This window comes from Nerophis lumbriciformis, linkage group LG25, assembly GCF_033978685.3.
Source record: "Nerophis lumbriciformis linkage group LG25, RoL_Nlum_v2.1, whole genome shotgun sequence".
Lineage (NCBI taxonomy): Eukaryota > Metazoa > Chordata > Actinopteri > Syngnathiformes > Syngnathidae > Nerophis > Nerophis lumbriciformis.
The window spans coordinates 38348611-38366768 of NC_084572.2; the positions used below are offsets into that span (position 1 = coordinate 38348611).

At 42.0% G+C, this 18158-nt stretch overlaps 1 protein-coding gene across 3 annotated transcripts in view; it reads left to right on the top strand.

Moving 5' to 3' along the window:
• The window catches only part of n4bp2 (NEDD4 binding protein 2), a 39959-nt gene that overhangs the window by 4663 nt on the left and 17138 nt on the right, over nucleotides 1-18158 (top strand). For all 3 annotated transcript variants that reach the window (XM_061984379.1, XM_072916099.1, XM_072916100.1), the window contains exons 3-11: nucleotides 4857-4945; nucleotides 5036-5112; nucleotides 5185-5325; nucleotides 9408-11716; nucleotides 11790-11875; nucleotides 11948-11993; nucleotides 17065-17174; nucleotides 17236-17360; nucleotides 17430-17556. In XM_061984379.1, coding sequence (XP_061840363.1) covers nucleotides 4857-4945; nucleotides 5036-5112; nucleotides 5185-5325; nucleotides 9408-11716; nucleotides 11790-11875; nucleotides 11948-11993; nucleotides 17065-17174; nucleotides 17236-17360; nucleotides 17430-17556 — 3110 coding nt within the window. The remainder of the gene's footprint in view (nucleotides 1-4856; nucleotides 4946-5035; nucleotides 5113-5184; nucleotides 5326-9407; nucleotides 11717-11789; nucleotides 11876-11947; nucleotides 11994-17064; nucleotides 17175-17235; nucleotides 17361-17429; nucleotides 17557-18158) is intronic.

The following is an 18158-nucleotide window of genomic DNA, read 5'->3' on the forward strand; positions in this document are numbered from 1 at the left end:
AGATTTCTTTGACTTTATCGTTGGAAATGCATCTGCTTTGAGTGTCGCAGGATATCCACACATTCTTGCCATCTCTGTCGAAGCATAGCTTTCGTCGGTAAAGTGTGCGGAACAAACGTCCAATTTCTTGCCACTTTCGCATCTTTGGGCCACTGGTGCAACTTGAATCTGTCCCTGTTCGTGTTGTTACACCCTCCGACAACACACCGACGAGGCATGATGTCTCCAAGGTACGGAAAACAGTCGAAAAAAACGGAAAATAACAGAGCTGATTTGACTCGGTGTTTGAGAAAATGGCGGATTGCTTCCCGATGTGACGTCACGTTGTAATAGAAAGGCGTTTAATTCGCCAAAATTCACCCATTTAGAGTTCGGAAATCGGTTAAAAAAATATATGGTCTTTTTTCTGCAACATCAAGGTATATATTGACGCTTACATACAGTGGGGCAAAAAAGTATTTAGTCAGCCACCGATTGTGCAAGTTCTCCCACTTAAAATGATGACAGAGGTCTGTAATTTTCATCATAGGTACACTTCAACTGTGAGAGACAGAATGTGGAAAAACATCCAGGAATTCACATTGTAGGAATTTTAAAGAATTTATTTGTAAATTATGGTGGAAAATAAGTATTTGGTCACTTCAAACAAGGAAGATCTCTGGCTCTCACAGACCTGTAACTTCTTCTTTAAGAAGCTCTTCTGTCCGCCACTCGTTACCTGTATTAATTAATAAACCTGTTTGAACTGGTTATCTGTATAAAAGACACCTGTCCACAGCCTCAAACAGTCAGACTCCAAACTCCACTATGGCCAAGACCAAAGAGCTGTCGAAGGACACCAGGAAAAGAATTGTAGACCTGCACCAGACTGTGAAGAGTGAATCTACAATAGGCAAGCAGCTTGGTGTGAAAAAATCAACTGTGGGAGCAATTATCAGAAAATGGAAGACATACAAGACCACTGATAATCTCCCTCGATCTGGGGCTCCACGCAAGATCTCATCCCGTGGGGTCAAAATGATCATGAGAATGGTGAGCAAAAATCCCAGAACCACACGGGGGGACCTGGTGAATGACCTGCAGAGAGCTGGGACCAAAGTAACAAAGGTTACCATCAGTAACACACTACGCCGACAGGGAATCAAATCCTGCAGTGCCAGACGTGTCCCCCTGCTTAAGCCAGCCCGTCTGAAGTTTGCCAGAGAGCACATGGATGATACAGCAGAGGATTGGGAGAATGTCATGTGGTCAGATGAAACCAAAATAGAACCTTTTGGTATAAACTCAACTCGTCGTGTTTGGAGGAAGAAGAATACTGAGTTCCATCCCAAGAACACCATACCTACTGTGAAGCATGGGAGTGGAAACATCATGCTTTGGGGCTGTTTTTCTGCTAAGGGGACAGGCCGACTGATACCGTGTTAAGGAAAGAATGAATGGGGCCATGTATCGTGAGATTTTGAGCCAAAACCTCCTTCCATCAGTGAGAGCTTTGAAGATGAAACGTGACTGGGTCTTCCAGCATGACAATGATCCCAAACACACCGCCCGGGCAACGAAGGAGTGGCTCCGTAAGAAGCATATGAAAGTCCTGGAGTGGCCTAGCCAGTCTCCAGACCTCAACCCCATAGAAAATCTGTGGAGGGAGTTGAAAGTCCGTGTTGCTCGGCGACAGCCCCAAAACATCACTGCTCTCGAGAAGATCTGCATGGAGGAATGGGCCAAAATACCAGCTACTGTGTGTGCAAACCTGGTAAAGACCTATAGTAATCGTTTGACCTCTGTTATTGCCAACAAAGGTTATATTACAAAGTATTGAGTTGAAATTTTGTTATTGACCAAATACTTATTTTCCACCATAATTTACAAATAAATTCTTTAAAAATCCTACAATGTGAATTCCTGGATTTTTTTTCCACATTCTGTCTCTCACAGTTGAAGTGTACCTATGATGAAAATTACAGACCTCTGTCATCATTTTAAGTGGGAGAACTTGCACAGTCGGTGGCTGACTAAATACTTTTTTGCCCCACTGTATGTAAGCGTCAATATATACCTTGATGTTGCAGAAAAAAGACCATATATTTTTTTAACCGATTTCCGAACTCTAAATGGGTGAATTTTGGCGAATTAAACGCCTTTCTATTACAACGTGACTTTTTTGCCCCACTGTAGGTCTGGTGATAATGTTCCCCTTTAACTTCAATTCAACAATCAATTCATGGTACAAACTTATACTATCAGCATAATACAGTCATCATACAAGTTAATCATCAGAGTATATACATTGAATTATTTACAATCCGTGGGTTGGGGGGGGGGTTATCATCTGAGAAATGGACATTGTAACAGTGTAAGTCTCTGTCAGGTTTAAGCACCGAACTATCTATTAAACAGAACAAGAAGCAAGGAATCAGGCAGAGACAGTTCAATTTTGCTCATGAGGAGAACGCATGGAGCTGCACACTCCGTTACAACCCCCCCCCCCCCACGTTCTGAGGAACAGCCCCCGCGCCCCCCATTTTATTCAGGAGTTCCCTAGTTACATCGCTGAGGCTACTTCTAAAGGGAGGGGGTCACATATTATGCAAGCAGCTCAGTAGACACAATACGTGATTATTCAGAATGGAAATGTGCTGAGCCTCGTGATCTCGTCCTGGCTCTGCTTTGTCTGCCCCTTGAGGTCCGTCCTTGGCTGTTAGCAGGCTGAAAAACAGAAACAGCTGCGACCAGGCAACTCCTAACTTGCAGTGGAAGATAACAAGTTATGTGATAACTTATATATAATTATTCTGTCTCAGTCTCACTTGGTAGGCTATGTACAGCGAGCAGTGAACATAGTGAGTTCAGAAAGCATAAGAACAAATATATACATTTGATTATTTACAATCCGGGGAGGTGCGATGGGGTGGGGGTAGAGGGTTAGGGTTAGGGTTGTAGCTGCCTGGAGGTGTTCTTTTTGTGCGGTTTTGAAGGAAGATAGAGATGCACTTTCTTTTACACCTGTTGGGAGTGCATTCCATATTGATGTGGCATAGAAGGAGAATGAGTTAAGACCTTTGTTAGATCGGAATCTGGGTTTGACGTGGTTTGTGGAGCTCCCCCTGGTGTTGTGGTTATGTCGTTCTGGAAGTAGTTTGACATGTACTTCGGTATCAGGGAGGTGTAGCGTAAAACCAGCTATGTCATGACGTGACGACGCGCCGCCATGCCCGCGAACCGGTACTTTCCAAACAGAGTATAGTACCGTTTTTGCTTCATTAGTACCGCAATACTATACCCAGTGACGTGCAGTCACTAGAGGCTCCGCCTCACCTGCCATCATGGAAAGAAAAAAAATGTAAAAAAAAATGTAAAAAAATTAAATTGTTATATGTATCCAGTGATTATACCATAAAGTTATTTTCCATTTAACTTCACCAGTTTTAGATTATTTTTATTCAAAATCGCTGAATTTTCACATTTGCCGTTCAAATACTGAGAAGAGACGGTGCGGTGAACAGCAGCCAGTTGAGGCACGTCACTCAGTGCCGCAACATGGATTGCGCAATGACTCGGCTAACTGCTGGCCTGCTGTGCAGTGAGACTGTATTGCTATATGAATTATATTATACATTTCCATAGTTTAGTTAGCTGAGGTATATAATGTACAGTGTATTTTGTCAACAACTGTATGTGTGTAAAGTATTTCTTGTGCTGAGCGATCATAAAAACGGCTGCAAAAGACGCAATGGCTGAGGCTCGCCTCCTGCACCTCCGCCGTAGAATTGTTATATCAACTAAAGCCCACACTTAAACTTTCCACGTGCAAGATTTAATCTATTTAAAAAAATTATTTCATAAGAAGCCAAAAAGTGCAAAAACAATAATGTTGGTGTTGGAGGAGTTGTGAATGACTGCAGGGACACAACATTAGATACACCTGCAGACTGCAGGTGTACCTAATTCACAACTCCTCCAACACGAACATTATTGTTTTTGCACTTTTTGGCTTCTTATTGAATAACTTTTGTAACCTATTTTCATGGGCTTTCCTCTTTGTGATGTTAAGTTCCTGTTATGCGCTGTTATACAGTATATGCCTTGAGCTCTTATTTTGAAGGCGCTAAGAGCGGAAGTGTTGTCACGTTGCGGAGGTTTTTGAAAGAAGGTAAATAAAGTGGTCCTCGTGTAAACTGGAGCCTCCGTGTTTGTTATTCTGTAGTTTCATACAGTATAGGCGACATTTATAAACCCTCGGTTACACTTTTTTAAATAGATTCAATCTTGCACGTGGAAAGTTTAAGTGAGGGCTTTAGTTGCGGCGCATGGACTTAATTTCTAAGTAAAGGTAAGACCATAATAACGTTTTTTTTTATTAAATGTGCTTTTTTGTGTACTACAGTTTGTATGTGTAAAGTTAAAGTTAAGTTAAAGTAGCAATGATTGTCACACACACACTAGGTGTAATGAAATTTGTCCTCTGCATTTGACCCATCCCCTTGATCACCCCCTGGGAGGTGAGGGGAGCAGTGGGCAGCAGCGGCGCCGCGCCTGGGAATCATTTTTGGTGATTTAACCCCCAATTCCAAGGCTTGATGCTGAGTGCCAAGCAGGGAAGAATGCTGGTATGAGCTTTTAAACATAACCCGTTAACTGCTGCCAATCAAATGGTGAATAAGATACTCTTTAGGGTTCATATGTTTGTAAATCTGACTGTGATGAAGTCAGTGCCTCACCAGCCATCAACCTCACCGCACTGACTATACCAGTACCGGTGTGTGTGCCACGTTAAACCACCTTGGCTCTGAAACGGCGCATGCTTCCTTGGTCCCACTTGATTTATTCCATCTGTTTTATTCCCCTTCACCCAATAGCCAAAGAGGCTTTTGAGAGGGGCGCCAATCCCATCATCATTGATAACACAAACATGCAGGGCTGGGAGATGAAACCCTACGTGGCCCAGGTCAGTCAGCCTCTCCTGTAACAAAATCAAATGACATCTGCTTTTAAATGCACTCTTGCTGCTTGAAAATGGCCTGCTTTCCCACGTTAGGCACTGAAACATCATTTTAAAGTGCTGTTTCGGGAGCCGGACACTTGGTGGAGGCACAAGCCCAGAGAGCTGCAGAGGTGAGCCAAATCAGAGGGATTATAATAACACTACATTTCAGTGAGTCCTGTCTATTTTGCGTGTGATTGCAGACGATGCAAAAACAACGTGCCCGTGGAAACCATTCGACGCATGCTGGATGGATATGAACGCTTCGTGTCGGTCCAGTCCATCATGTGTTCATTGGTGCCGGAGTGGAAACAGCGCCTCCAGTTGAGGAACAGAAATGTGCAGTAAGTGCTGATCATGACACATTTTCTGTGAAGTTTTTTTTAATGACCAGCCATTTAATTGCTCTTAGACTTTTATCTGGTTTGGAAGACTATGTAGGTGTCAGGGGGACTGCTCTGAAGTGGTTCAGGTCTCTCATATTTCTGTGTAAAATTGGGGGACTCAACTTCATCCTTTGCCCCCCCTTGACTGTGGAGTCCCCCAAGGATCAATTCTTGGGCCCGTCCTGTTTGCACTTTATATCATTCCCCTTAGAGCAGGCATGTCCAAGTGGTTTTCAGTGAGGGCCACATGGCAGTTGGGGCTGCCATCAGAGGGCCGCTTGTAACAGTGAATAATGTATGAATTTTTAAATACATTTTTTTTAAGTAGACGGTCGATTTTACAGTAAAAACTGTACATTGACAACATTTTACTGTAAAATTGTGTTTTTTTATAAATTAAAGTTAAAGTACCAATACACACACACTAGGTGTGGCGAAATTATTCTCTGCATTTGAGCTATCACCCTTGATCACTCCCTGGGAGGTGAGGGGAGCAGTGAGCAGCAGCGGTGGCCACGCCCGGGAATCATTTTTGGTGATTCAACCCCCAATTCCAACCCTTGATGCTGACTGCCAAGCAGGGAGGTAATGGCTCCCATTTTTTTTATAGTCTTTGGTATGACTCGGCCGGGGTTTGAACTCACAACCCTACCCATCTCAGGGCGGACACTCTAACCACTATGGTAAATGGAAAAAGAGTACCACTGTTTTTTGGGGGGGTTTTACGGGAAAAAAATGGCAGCTTCAGTTGCCAGAATTTTTGTGTTAAATTGACATTGGTTTTTACAACATTATATTGTTTATGGAAAAACTGTATACGTTATTTTCTTATTCTGGCAACTAGGGCTGAAACAACTAGTCGATTAAAATTCATTATAAAAATAGTTGGCGATTAATTTAGACATCGATTCGTGGGAGCTATGCGCAGAGGCTACTTTTTTATTTATTTATTTTTTTTAAATTATTTTATTAATTTATTTTTTTTATAAACCTTTATTTATAAACTGCAGCATTTACAAACAGCTGAGAAACAATAATCAAAATAAGTATGGTGCCAGTATGCTGTTTTCCCCCCAATAAAACACTGGAAAGGATAGAAATGTTTGTCTCTCTTATCCGATTATTAATCGATTAATCGAATAAATAATCGACAGATTAATCGATTATCAAATTAGTTGTTAGTTGCAGCACTACTGGCAACTTAGCTGCCGGTTTTTCCACCGTAAAAACAAATGTACCGTCTTTCCATTTACAGTAATACACTGTTCAAAACAACCGTAGATTTTACAGTCAAAAACTGGCAGCTCAGTCAATAGAATTTTAACGCAAAAAAACAGTATTCGCTTTTTTCAATTTACAGTAATATGCTGTAAAGAACAATGTAAAAGGTATTGTCATTTTTATGAATTTGATGGGTAGTTTGCTGTAAAGTTAAGTATTTTCCTTTATTTTTATTTAGACCAGGGGTCGGCAACCTTTACCAGTCAAAGAACCATTTTGACCAGTTTCACAAATTAAAAGAAACAATGGGAGCCACAAAAATCTTTTGACATTTAAAATGAAATAACACTGCATACAAAGGTTGTTTTTTTTTGCTTTGTGCTATGTATAAACCAAGGGACTCAGACACGCGGCCCACACCTTAATATGAAAATTGAATGTTAGTGCGGCCCGCGGATTTTATATGAATGGCTTTTATATGAATGGCTTTTATATGAATGGCGCTTGACAGCGTCATACTTGTCAACCCTCCCGATTTTTCCGGCAGACTGGTGGTAGCAGGGGTGTATAATGTAGCCCGGAAGAGTCAGGGCTGCATGGGATTCTGGGTATTTGTTCTGTTGTGTTTATGTTGTGTTAAGGTGCAGATGTTCTCCCGAAATGTGTTTGGTTTTGGTTCAAAGTGTGGCGCATTATTAGTAAGAGTGTTAAAGTTGTTTTATATGGCTACCGTCAGTGTAACCTGTGTGGCTGTTGACCAAGTATGCCTTGCTGTCACTGACGTGTGCAAGCAGAAGATGCATATAACAAGAGGCTGGGCTGGCACACAGTTAATGCAGATTGTAAAGGGCGCTAAATGCTGTACCATCATGGCACGCCCTTATTATTATTGTAAGGGTGAAAATCGGAGAATATTAATCCCGGGAGTTTTCTGCGAGAGGCACTGAAATCCGAAAGTCTCCCGGGAAAATCAGGGGGGTCAGCAAGTACGTTTTTTTGTTGTTGTTTTTTTTTACTCATCCGCCCCCAGCGTCGACCTTTCACGCGGCGCTGTAAGTGGCAACCCATCACCGTTCCTGTTCTGTTCCTGTACAACGTTTGTCTAATTATAAACAGGTTTGTGGTAAAAATGGAATGTGCAATGACAATAAAGAGCATGCCATACCATACCACACAAGGTGTAGACCTTTTTCCTCTATGTTAGGAATATCAAAGTTAGTCTGCCGCTGTAAAGACAATAACATTACCTAGACACTTTGGGTGTTGGCTTACCCTCTAATACAGGGGTGCTCATTACGTCGATCGCGATCTACCGGTCGATCTCGGAGGGTGTGTCAGTCGATCACCAGCCAGGCATTAAAAAAATAGTCCTAAAAATGAGCGATCATAAATCTTCACTCTGACGTCACTTTCGTCACTTGATTGACATTCACGGCACCCGAGGGTCTTCTGAGATGACGCTGGCTGCTGCCAGCTCATTAAAATTACCGACTGGAAGGCGAGAAACACTTTATTTCAACAGACTCTGGCGCCGTACCTGTCGTCAAAACTCCAAAGACCGACTGCACAGTTGCACAATAAAAGCGCTTCTTCATCCTGCCTGTGCTACCAAAATAAGAGTCTCAGAAAGCTGGCGTGCACAAGCTAGCAAGCTACGGAGTTTGCCGACAATGTATTTCTTGTAAAGTGTATACAAAGGAGTACGGAAGCTGGACAAATAAGATGCCAAAAACCAACCACTTTCATGTGGTATTGGACAGAAAGGAGGACTTTTTTTCTCCTCCATTCGAAAATGCGGACCTTATCAGCACCATTGTCTGATTCTAATCAATGCAAGTCATCAGAATCAGGTAATACACCAACTTATATTCCTGTCTTCATGAAAGAAAGGAATCTATATGTGTTAAACATGCTTGTATTATCTTTAACCACCTTTAAGTTGTTAACAATATTAACTATATGTGTTAAACGTGCTTGTATTATCTTTAAACACCTTTAAGTTGTTAACAATATTAACTATATGTGTTAAACATGCTTGTTTTATCTTTAACCACCTTTAAGTTGTTAACAATATTAACTATTTGTGTTAAACATGCTTGTATTATTTTTAACCACCTTTAACTTGTTAACAATATTAACTATATGTGTTAAACATACTTGCATTATCTTTAAACACCTTTAACTTGTTAACAATATTAACTATATGTATTAAACATACTTGTATTATCATTAAACACCTTTAATGTATTAACAATATTAACTATATGTGTTAAACATGCTTGCATTATCATTAAACACCTTTAACTTGTTAACAAAAACATCCATCCATCCATTTTCTACCGCTTATTCCCTTTGGGGTCGCGGGGGGCGCTGGAGCCTATCTCAGCTACAATCGGGCGGAAGGCGGGGTACACCCTGGACAAGTCGCCACCTCATCGCAGGGCCAACACAGATAGACAGACAACATTCACACTCACATTCACACACTAGGGCCAATTTAGTTTTGCCAATCAACTTATCCCCAGGTGCATGTCTTTGAATATTAAATTGTTCCTTTTCAGCAAGCTTCTCCATGATGTGATCCATCTTGCAATTCAGTTCATATATATTTCATAAATAAGTAAATATAAATTATATATATGAATGAGGTAGATCCCCACGACTTGATCAATTGAAAAGTAGCTCGCCTGCAGAAAAAGTGTGAGCACCCCTGCTCTAATATAATTCTGTATTGCTGGCAAATGTTTCTTTCTGGTTATGCAATAAATTCCAAGCAGTTTGACGTTTAGGACAATTTCTCATGACTGTCCTTCCCTCAGGTGTGTGACTCCTGATGCAAAATGTCCTGACCTTGTCAGTGAGCCTGGAATGACGATGAAGAATTGCCGCCCTCATCACTATTCATCCCTTCCTGACGTGTCATCTATAGGTCATTTATGTGAGGTGGGCAAGTTGGCAGACGACAACCGCACATCAACGGATTTACTCAACTTTCAGCCAATTGCAACCTCTGTGGTAAACTCTGAACATTCAGACAAGGACGATGATCTGGATTTGGCGGCGTTGGATTTTGAGCTGGATGCCCTTAATCATCCATGTGGAGATCAGGCAATCTCTGACTGTATTGTGGAATCAGTGACGAACCACGCCAGGGATGACATTTCAGTGGCTTTCTCTGAGTCCATTAAACAAAGGGTACAAAGACCAGACGAGAAGTGGGATTTGTTCGAGAGAGACACTGCAGATCTGGTAAAAGATATTAACCAGTCAGACGTCTTGGCATCGGGAAAAGAACGGAAGAAGGGAGAAGATGAATCAGCGGTAGGAAGAGAAGATGGGGATAAATCTAAGATGTTGCATTATTTTGGCGGGCACTGGCCGTCTGAAGGGCCCTTAGACCAGCGGCAGGTAAGGAGTAAGGAAAGAGATGGAGCCGGTGATGAAAAAGAAGACTTGTCAAAACAAGTCAATAAAGACACGGACAAAGGGAAGGCTGGACCTGACCTCACAGAGTTCCAGAAGCTTCTCGACCTCATTCAGACTGGTGTAGTTACTTGCCAATCAGGTTCTTCGTGTTCATCGCCTCTTTCTTTATGCAATGGACTGGAGTTGGATGCAGTTGTCAAGATTGAAAAAGCCATTGGCTGTAGGCCTGAGAGTAAGGAGAGCCTGTTGAACCTGAACACAGACAAGAGCAATAAAGGTGATTCACCAGCTTGCTTGTTGGACCGCACAACTGCTGACTGTAACAAGAACGGTGAGGAGATTCTTAAAAATGAAACAACAGGGTGTGAAAGTACTGAAAATAGCCTGTGGGCTATGGATACAGAGAAGAAAGTAAGTAAAGACACTGAGCATGAGGACAAAGGTAATAACTGCAGAGAACATGGAGGCATTGAGGCGACACTTCCCCTTGACAGTAGCCATTCTAGGGACTCATGCCAAGCTTCCGAAGGCAGCTGTGTTCTCACTGGAGACACCCAAGGGGAAAGGCAGCGTCAGGGTCGCAGATCAGGGAAACTGTGCAAACTTGCCCTCACCTTCACTCAAAATTGCCCTGCTCCTTCACTGAAGACACCTGAAAATCCCAGTAGCATAACCCTTCCTGATTGCGTCACCAGCTTCAACCCTAAACCGGACTTGTCCGCCAAGCCCAAAGAAGACGTCCACCCGCGACCCGCAGATGGAGGTTGCCCCACCCAAACTGAACCTCAGGACTTTGCTCTTCTTTGGCGTCTTAACCGTCAGGACCACCCACCAGACACTGCTGTCGCTGCTCGCAGCTACCCCGGTGAATTCACAGTCCTATGCGCCAACTCTTCGCGTTTTGTGCCGGAGCTTGCATCTGCAGTTTCCGCCGCAGTTGCAGTTCACCCGTCCACTCGCAACATGGTACCGTACCGTGTGGTGCACGAGAAAAGCACACAGGTTGAGGATGGAGAATTTGGGGCGTGCCAAAGCCGCCTTGAAGGCCTAGGCATTCTCAGTCGTCATTTTAAACTACTTCATTTTGATACATTAGAGGACTTGTATGACAAATGTCAGCAGGACTTGGAGTGGACAACCAACTTGCTGTTGGACTCTGGAGAAAAGCTCTTCAGAGATGAGGATGTTTTGGAAGAGGACGTTGCTCACGTCAAACTGGAAGAGCGCACTACACCTTTAGAAAAAGCATTAGAAACTCAAGTAGGGGAGGAGCGTTCTGTAGAGCCGCCTGGCCACATGCTTCAACCATTTGCATGTGAGACACTGGGTGGGACCTCAGACACTGATTTATCAAGTTTAGGAGGTGCAGTTTCTCCAATCAGAAACACAAGTCAGCTTGATATGCTTTCACACACTGTAAGAGACAATCCAAGCCTGCCTGCTTTGGCCAAAGATGATGACAATGAAGGCAAAGAAGCAATGGAGAAGTCAAGTGTTGACACTGCAGATGACATTGCTAGTATGGACGAGGTCCACCGGCTGTTGCAAGCTGAGCTGGAAAAGCTCGAGAGAGAAGAAAGACAGAAGAAAGAGGAAAGGGGTGGCAGCAGTGTTCTGAACATCCAGAGTGTGGAGCTGAAAATACCCACTGAACTGGCCCTGCAGCTAACTGAACTGTTTGGCCCTGTGGGTGTAGAACCAGGTAACTACGCAAGCTGTAGCTTTAAAGCATGTCAATGACTTACTTGATTAACCGATGCCCACACAATGTTCAGGCACATGCTCTTCTGAAGATTACGCTGTGCAGATGGACATGAACTTTGCTAAACTGCTTCACCAGAAGTGGAAAGAAACCATTCAGGTGAGCTTCAGTATTTTTCCAATGAGCAGTGCTTGATGAATCTGTTGACGTTTGAAACCCGGTGTTTTGCAGGAAAGGCAAAGACAAGCAACTCTTTCCCGCCACTTGCTTCGAAACAGTAAGTTAACGCACCCTTACGGACGACCCCATCTAGAAGACATTGTCACAGTACAAAATGCTTCCCCTCAATGAACCGCAGCTCTCCAGTGCATGTAGGACTTGTGCAGCCCCAGACTATGACTGACTGGACCGCCATTGTGTTTTTCTGTGGACAAGACCCTTCCTTATCTTGCTACTCGTTTGTGTTGCCAGCTATTTAGACAATAATGGCTGTGTTCAGTCCTTTTCTATACTGGGATACAATTGGTACACTGACTACTCTGAATCAGGGGTGTCTAAACTCTACCACCGAATACTGAAAAATTCAAGAATGCTGTGGGCCACTTTTATACAAAACCCAAAACCAGTGAAGTTGACACGTGTAAATGGTAAATAAAAAGAGAATACAATGATTTGCAAATCCTTTTAAACTTATATTCAATTGAATAGACTGCAAAGACAATATGTTTAATGTTCACACTGGGAAACTTTTATTTTTATTTTGCAAATAATCATCAACTTAGAATTTAATGGCAGCAACACATTGCAAAGAAGTTGTCACAGGGGCATTTTTACCAGTGTGTTACATGGCCTTTCCTTTTAACAACACTCAATAAAGGTTTGGGAACTGAGGAGACACATTTTTGAAGTGGAATTCTTTCCCATTCTTGCTTGATGTACAGCTTAAGTTGTTCAACAGTCCGGAGTCTCCGTTGTGGTATTTTAGGCTTCATAATGCGGCACACATTTTCAATGGAAGGCAGGTCTGGACTACAGGCAGGCCAGTCTAGTACCCGCACTCTTTTACTATGAAGCCACGCTGTTGTAACACGTGGTTTGGCATTGTCTTGATGAAATAAGCAGGGGCGTCCATGATAACATTGCTTGGATGGCAACATATGTTGCTCCAAAAGCTGTATGTACCTTTCAGCATTAATGGTGCCTTCACAGATGTGTAAGTTACCCATGTCTTGGGCACTAATACACCCCCATACCATCACACATGCTGGATTTTCACCTTTGCGCCTATACCGGATGGTTCTTTTCCTCTCGGTTCCGAAGGACACAACGTCCACACTTTCCAAAAACAATTTGAAATGTGGACTCCTCAGACCACAGAACACTTTTCCACTTTGCATCAGTCCATCTTAGATGAGCTCGGGCCCAACGAAGCAGGCGCCGTTTCTGGGTGTTGTTGATAAATGGCTTTCTTTTCATAGTAGTTTTTTAACTTGCACTTACAGATGTAACTGTAGTTACTGACAGTGGTTTTCTGAAGTGTTCCTGAGCCCATGTGGTGATATCCTTTACACACTGATGTCACTTTTTGATGCAGTACCGCCTGAGGGATCGAAGGTCACGACCTTGCCGCTTACGTGCAGTGATTTCTCCAGATTCTCTGAACCTTTTGATGATATTACGGACCGTAGATGGTGAAATCCCTAAATTCCTTGCAATAGCTGCTTGAGAAATGTTGTTCTTAAACTGCATTTGTTGACAAAGTGGTGACCCTCGCCCCGTCCTTGTTTGTGAACGACTGAGAATTTCGTGGAAGCTGTTTTTATACCCAATCATGGCACCCACCTGTTCCCAATTAGCCTGTTCGCCTGTGGGATGTTCCAAATAAGAGTTTGGTGAGCATTCCTCAACTTTCTCAGTCTTTTTTTGCCACTTGTGCCAGCTTTTTTGAAACATGTTGGCGGTATAAAATTCTAAATGAGCTAATATTTGCATAAACTAACAAAGGTTTCCGGTCCGAACATGAAATATCTTGTCTTTGCAGTCTATACAGTTGAATATAAGTTGAAATGGATTTGCAAATCATTGTATTTTGTTTCTTATTTACAATTTTACACAACGTCCCTACTTCACTGGTTTTGGGGTTAGTACATTTTGTTCATTAAAGATGCTAAAACCAATTCAATCAGTATACAGTATGCTAAGCTATTTGAAAAACATGAGCAGATAGTTAATGTTGTATTTAATATACAGCATTCCTCGTTTTATTAATTCTGGGCTCGACTGTGGTGAGTGAATTTCTATGAAGTTGAAATGGTTGATTATTAATGGAATATTTTTTTTTATAATTGGAGCATTAAAGATCTGTATATGACTTTCTGAATGTTTTTTTTTCTTGTATCACTTTTTCAAAATCTGTCGTGTGCAGCCACCCAAGCAAGTCAAATTGTTGAAGAGGTGGGTAGATTACCCAAAAGAGGTACTCATGTAAAACTACCGTTACTTTCGAATAATGTGACTCAAGTAAAAGTAAAAACGTAGTAAACAAAATAAATGCTAGAGTAAGGGGAAGTAAGTATTACTTGAAAAAACTACTCAAGTATTGAGTAACTTGTGAGTTGCTCCAGATTTGTTTAGCAGCTATTTTTCAATGGTTCTTGAGCTACATTTGTAGTTGATGTGTGTGTGTGCGCGTGTAGAATTTAAAATGTATATATCATTTTTGCTACATGTTTTCTCTCGTTGAAAGTGTAACTCTTGCATACTTGCCAACCCTCCCGGATTTTCCGGGAGACTCCCGAAATTCAGCGCCTCTCCCGAAAACCTCCCGCGACAAATTTTCTCCCGAAAATCTCCCGAAATTCAGGCGGAGCTGGAAGCCACGCCCCCTCCAGCTCCATGCGGACCCGAGTGACGTCAGGTGCGCAACACCACGTAAATCGTTGGCCAACCAAAAAGTAACCCCAGTACGCTATAGCCAACACTCACCAGGAGATGGCAACAGACAAACATAGATAACTCTATTACATTCCTCCCCTTTTAGAAATGTATAGAAGTTACTCAAAATAAATAAACAACCCAACCAAAAAATGCAGCAGCTCAATTAAAAAACTGTACTTAAGCCACATTCTTTTTTTTTTTTTTTTTTTAGTACTGAACTCTTAACCCTCATTTGTAAAAAAAATAACATGCTTATTATACAAACAGTATTTGTACACCTTTAACACAGATTTTTATACTGTCTTCAGAGATTCAGTTTTTTTGGTGGTACTCGAAACCTTTCTGGGTACCTGCGAAAGGGTGTTCAGCATGGTTAGAAAAATAGTGACAGAGAATAGAACAAGGATGGACAATTCAACCCTTAACTCAACAATGAGTAGATGAGTGTTGTGTGTGTGTATATGTGTAAATAAATGAACACTGAAATTCAAGTATTTCTTTTATTTATATATATATATATATATATATATATATATATATATATATATATATATATATATATATATATAGGGCATCACTGTGGCAGAGGGGTTAGTGCGTCTGCCTCACAATACGAAGGTCCTGAGTAGTCCTGGGTTCAATCCCGGGCTCGGGATCTTTCTGTGTGGAGTTTGCATGTTCTCCCCGTGACTGCGTGGGTTCCCTCCGGGTACTCCGGCTTCCTCCCACCTCCAAAGACATGCACCTGGGGATAGGTTGATTGGCAACACTAAATTGGCCCTAGTGTGTGAATGTGAGTGTGAATGTTGTCTGTCTATCTGTTGGCCCTGCGATGAGGTGGCGACTTATCCAGGGTGTACCCCGCCTTCCGCCCGATTGTAGCTGAGATAGGCTCCAGCGCCCCCCGCGACCCCAAAAGGGATAAGCGGTAGAAAATGGATGGATGGATGGATATATATATATATATAATAAAATAAATATATATACAGCTAGAATTCACTGAAAGTCAAGTATTTCTTATATATATGTATGAAATACTTGACTTGGTGAATTCTAGCTGTAAATATACTCCTCCCCTCTTAGCCCCGCCCCCAACCACGTCCCCGCCCCACCCCGACCCCCCCACCACCCCCCCACCTCCCGAAATCGGAGGTCTCAAGGTTGGCAAGTATGAACTCTTGTAGCTGAAATGTGAACATTTCTACTGACACACATGACAGCACGTTATATAAAGTTTTACTAGTTTGAAAGTAATCATTAAAGATTTGTGCTGCCTTGTCTGACGTCATGTCACTTTTTACAGTCGGTACATTTCTTTGTACTAAATTAGTCTGATTTGTCAGATAAATTAGTTTCTTCTATTTTTACACCTACATGTGAAGTTCTACTTTCCATGCTCTTATCTCTAATGTGGCTGTTGGCCATATGCAGTGTGCCTCTCGTACACCAGGGGGCGACTGTGGTCATTTCAGCTTGTTTTAGCTATGTGGAAATGTAAATACAGTAGAAGAGGGAAATTATACGTGCTAATAAGTTAGTGCTAGTAACTCACATGCTCTGGATCTAGCAGATAACTGCAACTTTCCACTGCGTTTTGGTATTGTTGATAATGTTTTACTGTGTTTAAATATGTTGCATTCAATGTTTATTCCCATTCATTTGCCACTAATTCCTGTTAATTCCCATGGAAAGTTTCCAATTTGGAATATTCCTGGAATTTTGCAACCCTACTGACAAGCTCTAATGGATAGATTATAAATAATTGTGGTATACTGTACAGGCCAATAGTTTTCTTTATTTTCATGACTATTTACATTGTAGATTGTCACATCAAAACTATGAATGAACAGATGTGGAGTTATGTACCTAACAAGAAATGGTGAAATAACTGAAAACATGTTTTGTATTCTAGTTTCTTCAAAATAGCCAACTTTGCTCTGATTACTTTTTCACACACTCTTGGCATTCTCTGCATGAGCTTTAAGCACACCTGTGAAGTGAAAACCATTTCTTGTAAGCTTGGGAAACATCAATGATGATTGGTGTGTTGGTTTACAAATGATGAGAGATGAAGAGAAGAGGGAATATTCAAGCGGGAGATTCATATATTTAAAAAAACTAGTGGAAGATTTTCAGTTTTTTTTCAATAAGTTCAAATCACATGCCTGAAATAAGTTTAATTTCTATAGAAGATGCACTGTATTACAATTCTGGCTGAACTTTTTGTGACATCCTATTATTATACTCCTTCACCTCAGTATAATGACAAAGTTGATGTGGTTCAAACTGCAACAGCGGATTCACTCAATAATGTGGCTTCATCCCCACAACCTTTGTAACTTGGTACAGCGCCATGGGGTGAATCTCACCTGGGCAAAGCCACGTCACCTTTTCTTACTTCTACGATGCAGACAGCCAAGCCGAGCAGCCCTACGTGGACCACTGGAATTTCTTCCAGCCTCGCGTCTCTCTCCGCAACATCATAAAGGAGGAACTGGCCATGCAGAAGAACATGGAGAAGGTGAGCTGCTCGCATTGAGCTTCATGCCTGACTTCCCCTCTGAGCGTCACATTTGTTACAGTCGAGACAAAGCAGGGCGGACCTCAGCAGGCGTGACGGAGCGTCTGTGTTGAAAGAGGAGCAGCTTTACTCCCGTTTCCCTACCATTGACCGACTCTTCCTGCAGGAAATATTCCGGGACCACAAGTAAGATGCAAAGTTGTCAAGAACAAGTGAAGAACTGTGACTAATAAGTCTGCCTGTTTATTTCTTCAGTCACTGCCTCAGCCAGACGGAGCTTTTTATCAACTCCATAATGGACCAGGAGCCCGCCAGAACGGTCGTCGCACCAGAACCGCCTAAATCCGACCACCTCAGAACCGCCAGCAAAGAGAGAGAAAAGGTACAAACCCAGGCCGACAAAGGGACAGAAGTATTATAGTATATCAATGAGAATGGTAAGATTATGAAGTATGGTGAATTTATAACTACAGGTAAAAGCCAGTAAATTAGAATATTTTGAAAAACTTGATTTATTTCAGTAATTGCATTCAAAAGGTGTAACTTGCACATTATATTTATTCATTGCACACAGACTGATGCATTCAAATGTTTATTTCATTTAATTTTGATGATTTGAAGTGGCAACAAATGAAAATCCAAAATTCCGTGTGTCACAAAATTAGAATATTACTTAAGGCTAATACAAAAAAGGGATTTTTAGAAATGTTGGCCAACTGAAAAGTATGAAAATGAAAAATATGAGCATGTACAATACTCAATACTTGGTTGGAGCTCCTTTTGCCTCAATTACTGCGTTAATGCGGCGTGGCATGGAGTGGATGAGTTTCTGGCACTGCTCAGGTGTTATGAGAGCCCAGGTTGCTCTGATAGTGGCCTTCAACTCTTCTGCGTTTTTGGGTCTGGCATTCTGCATCTTCCTTTTCACAATACCCCACAGATTTTCTATGGGGCTAAGGTCAGGGGAGTTGGCGGGCCAATTTA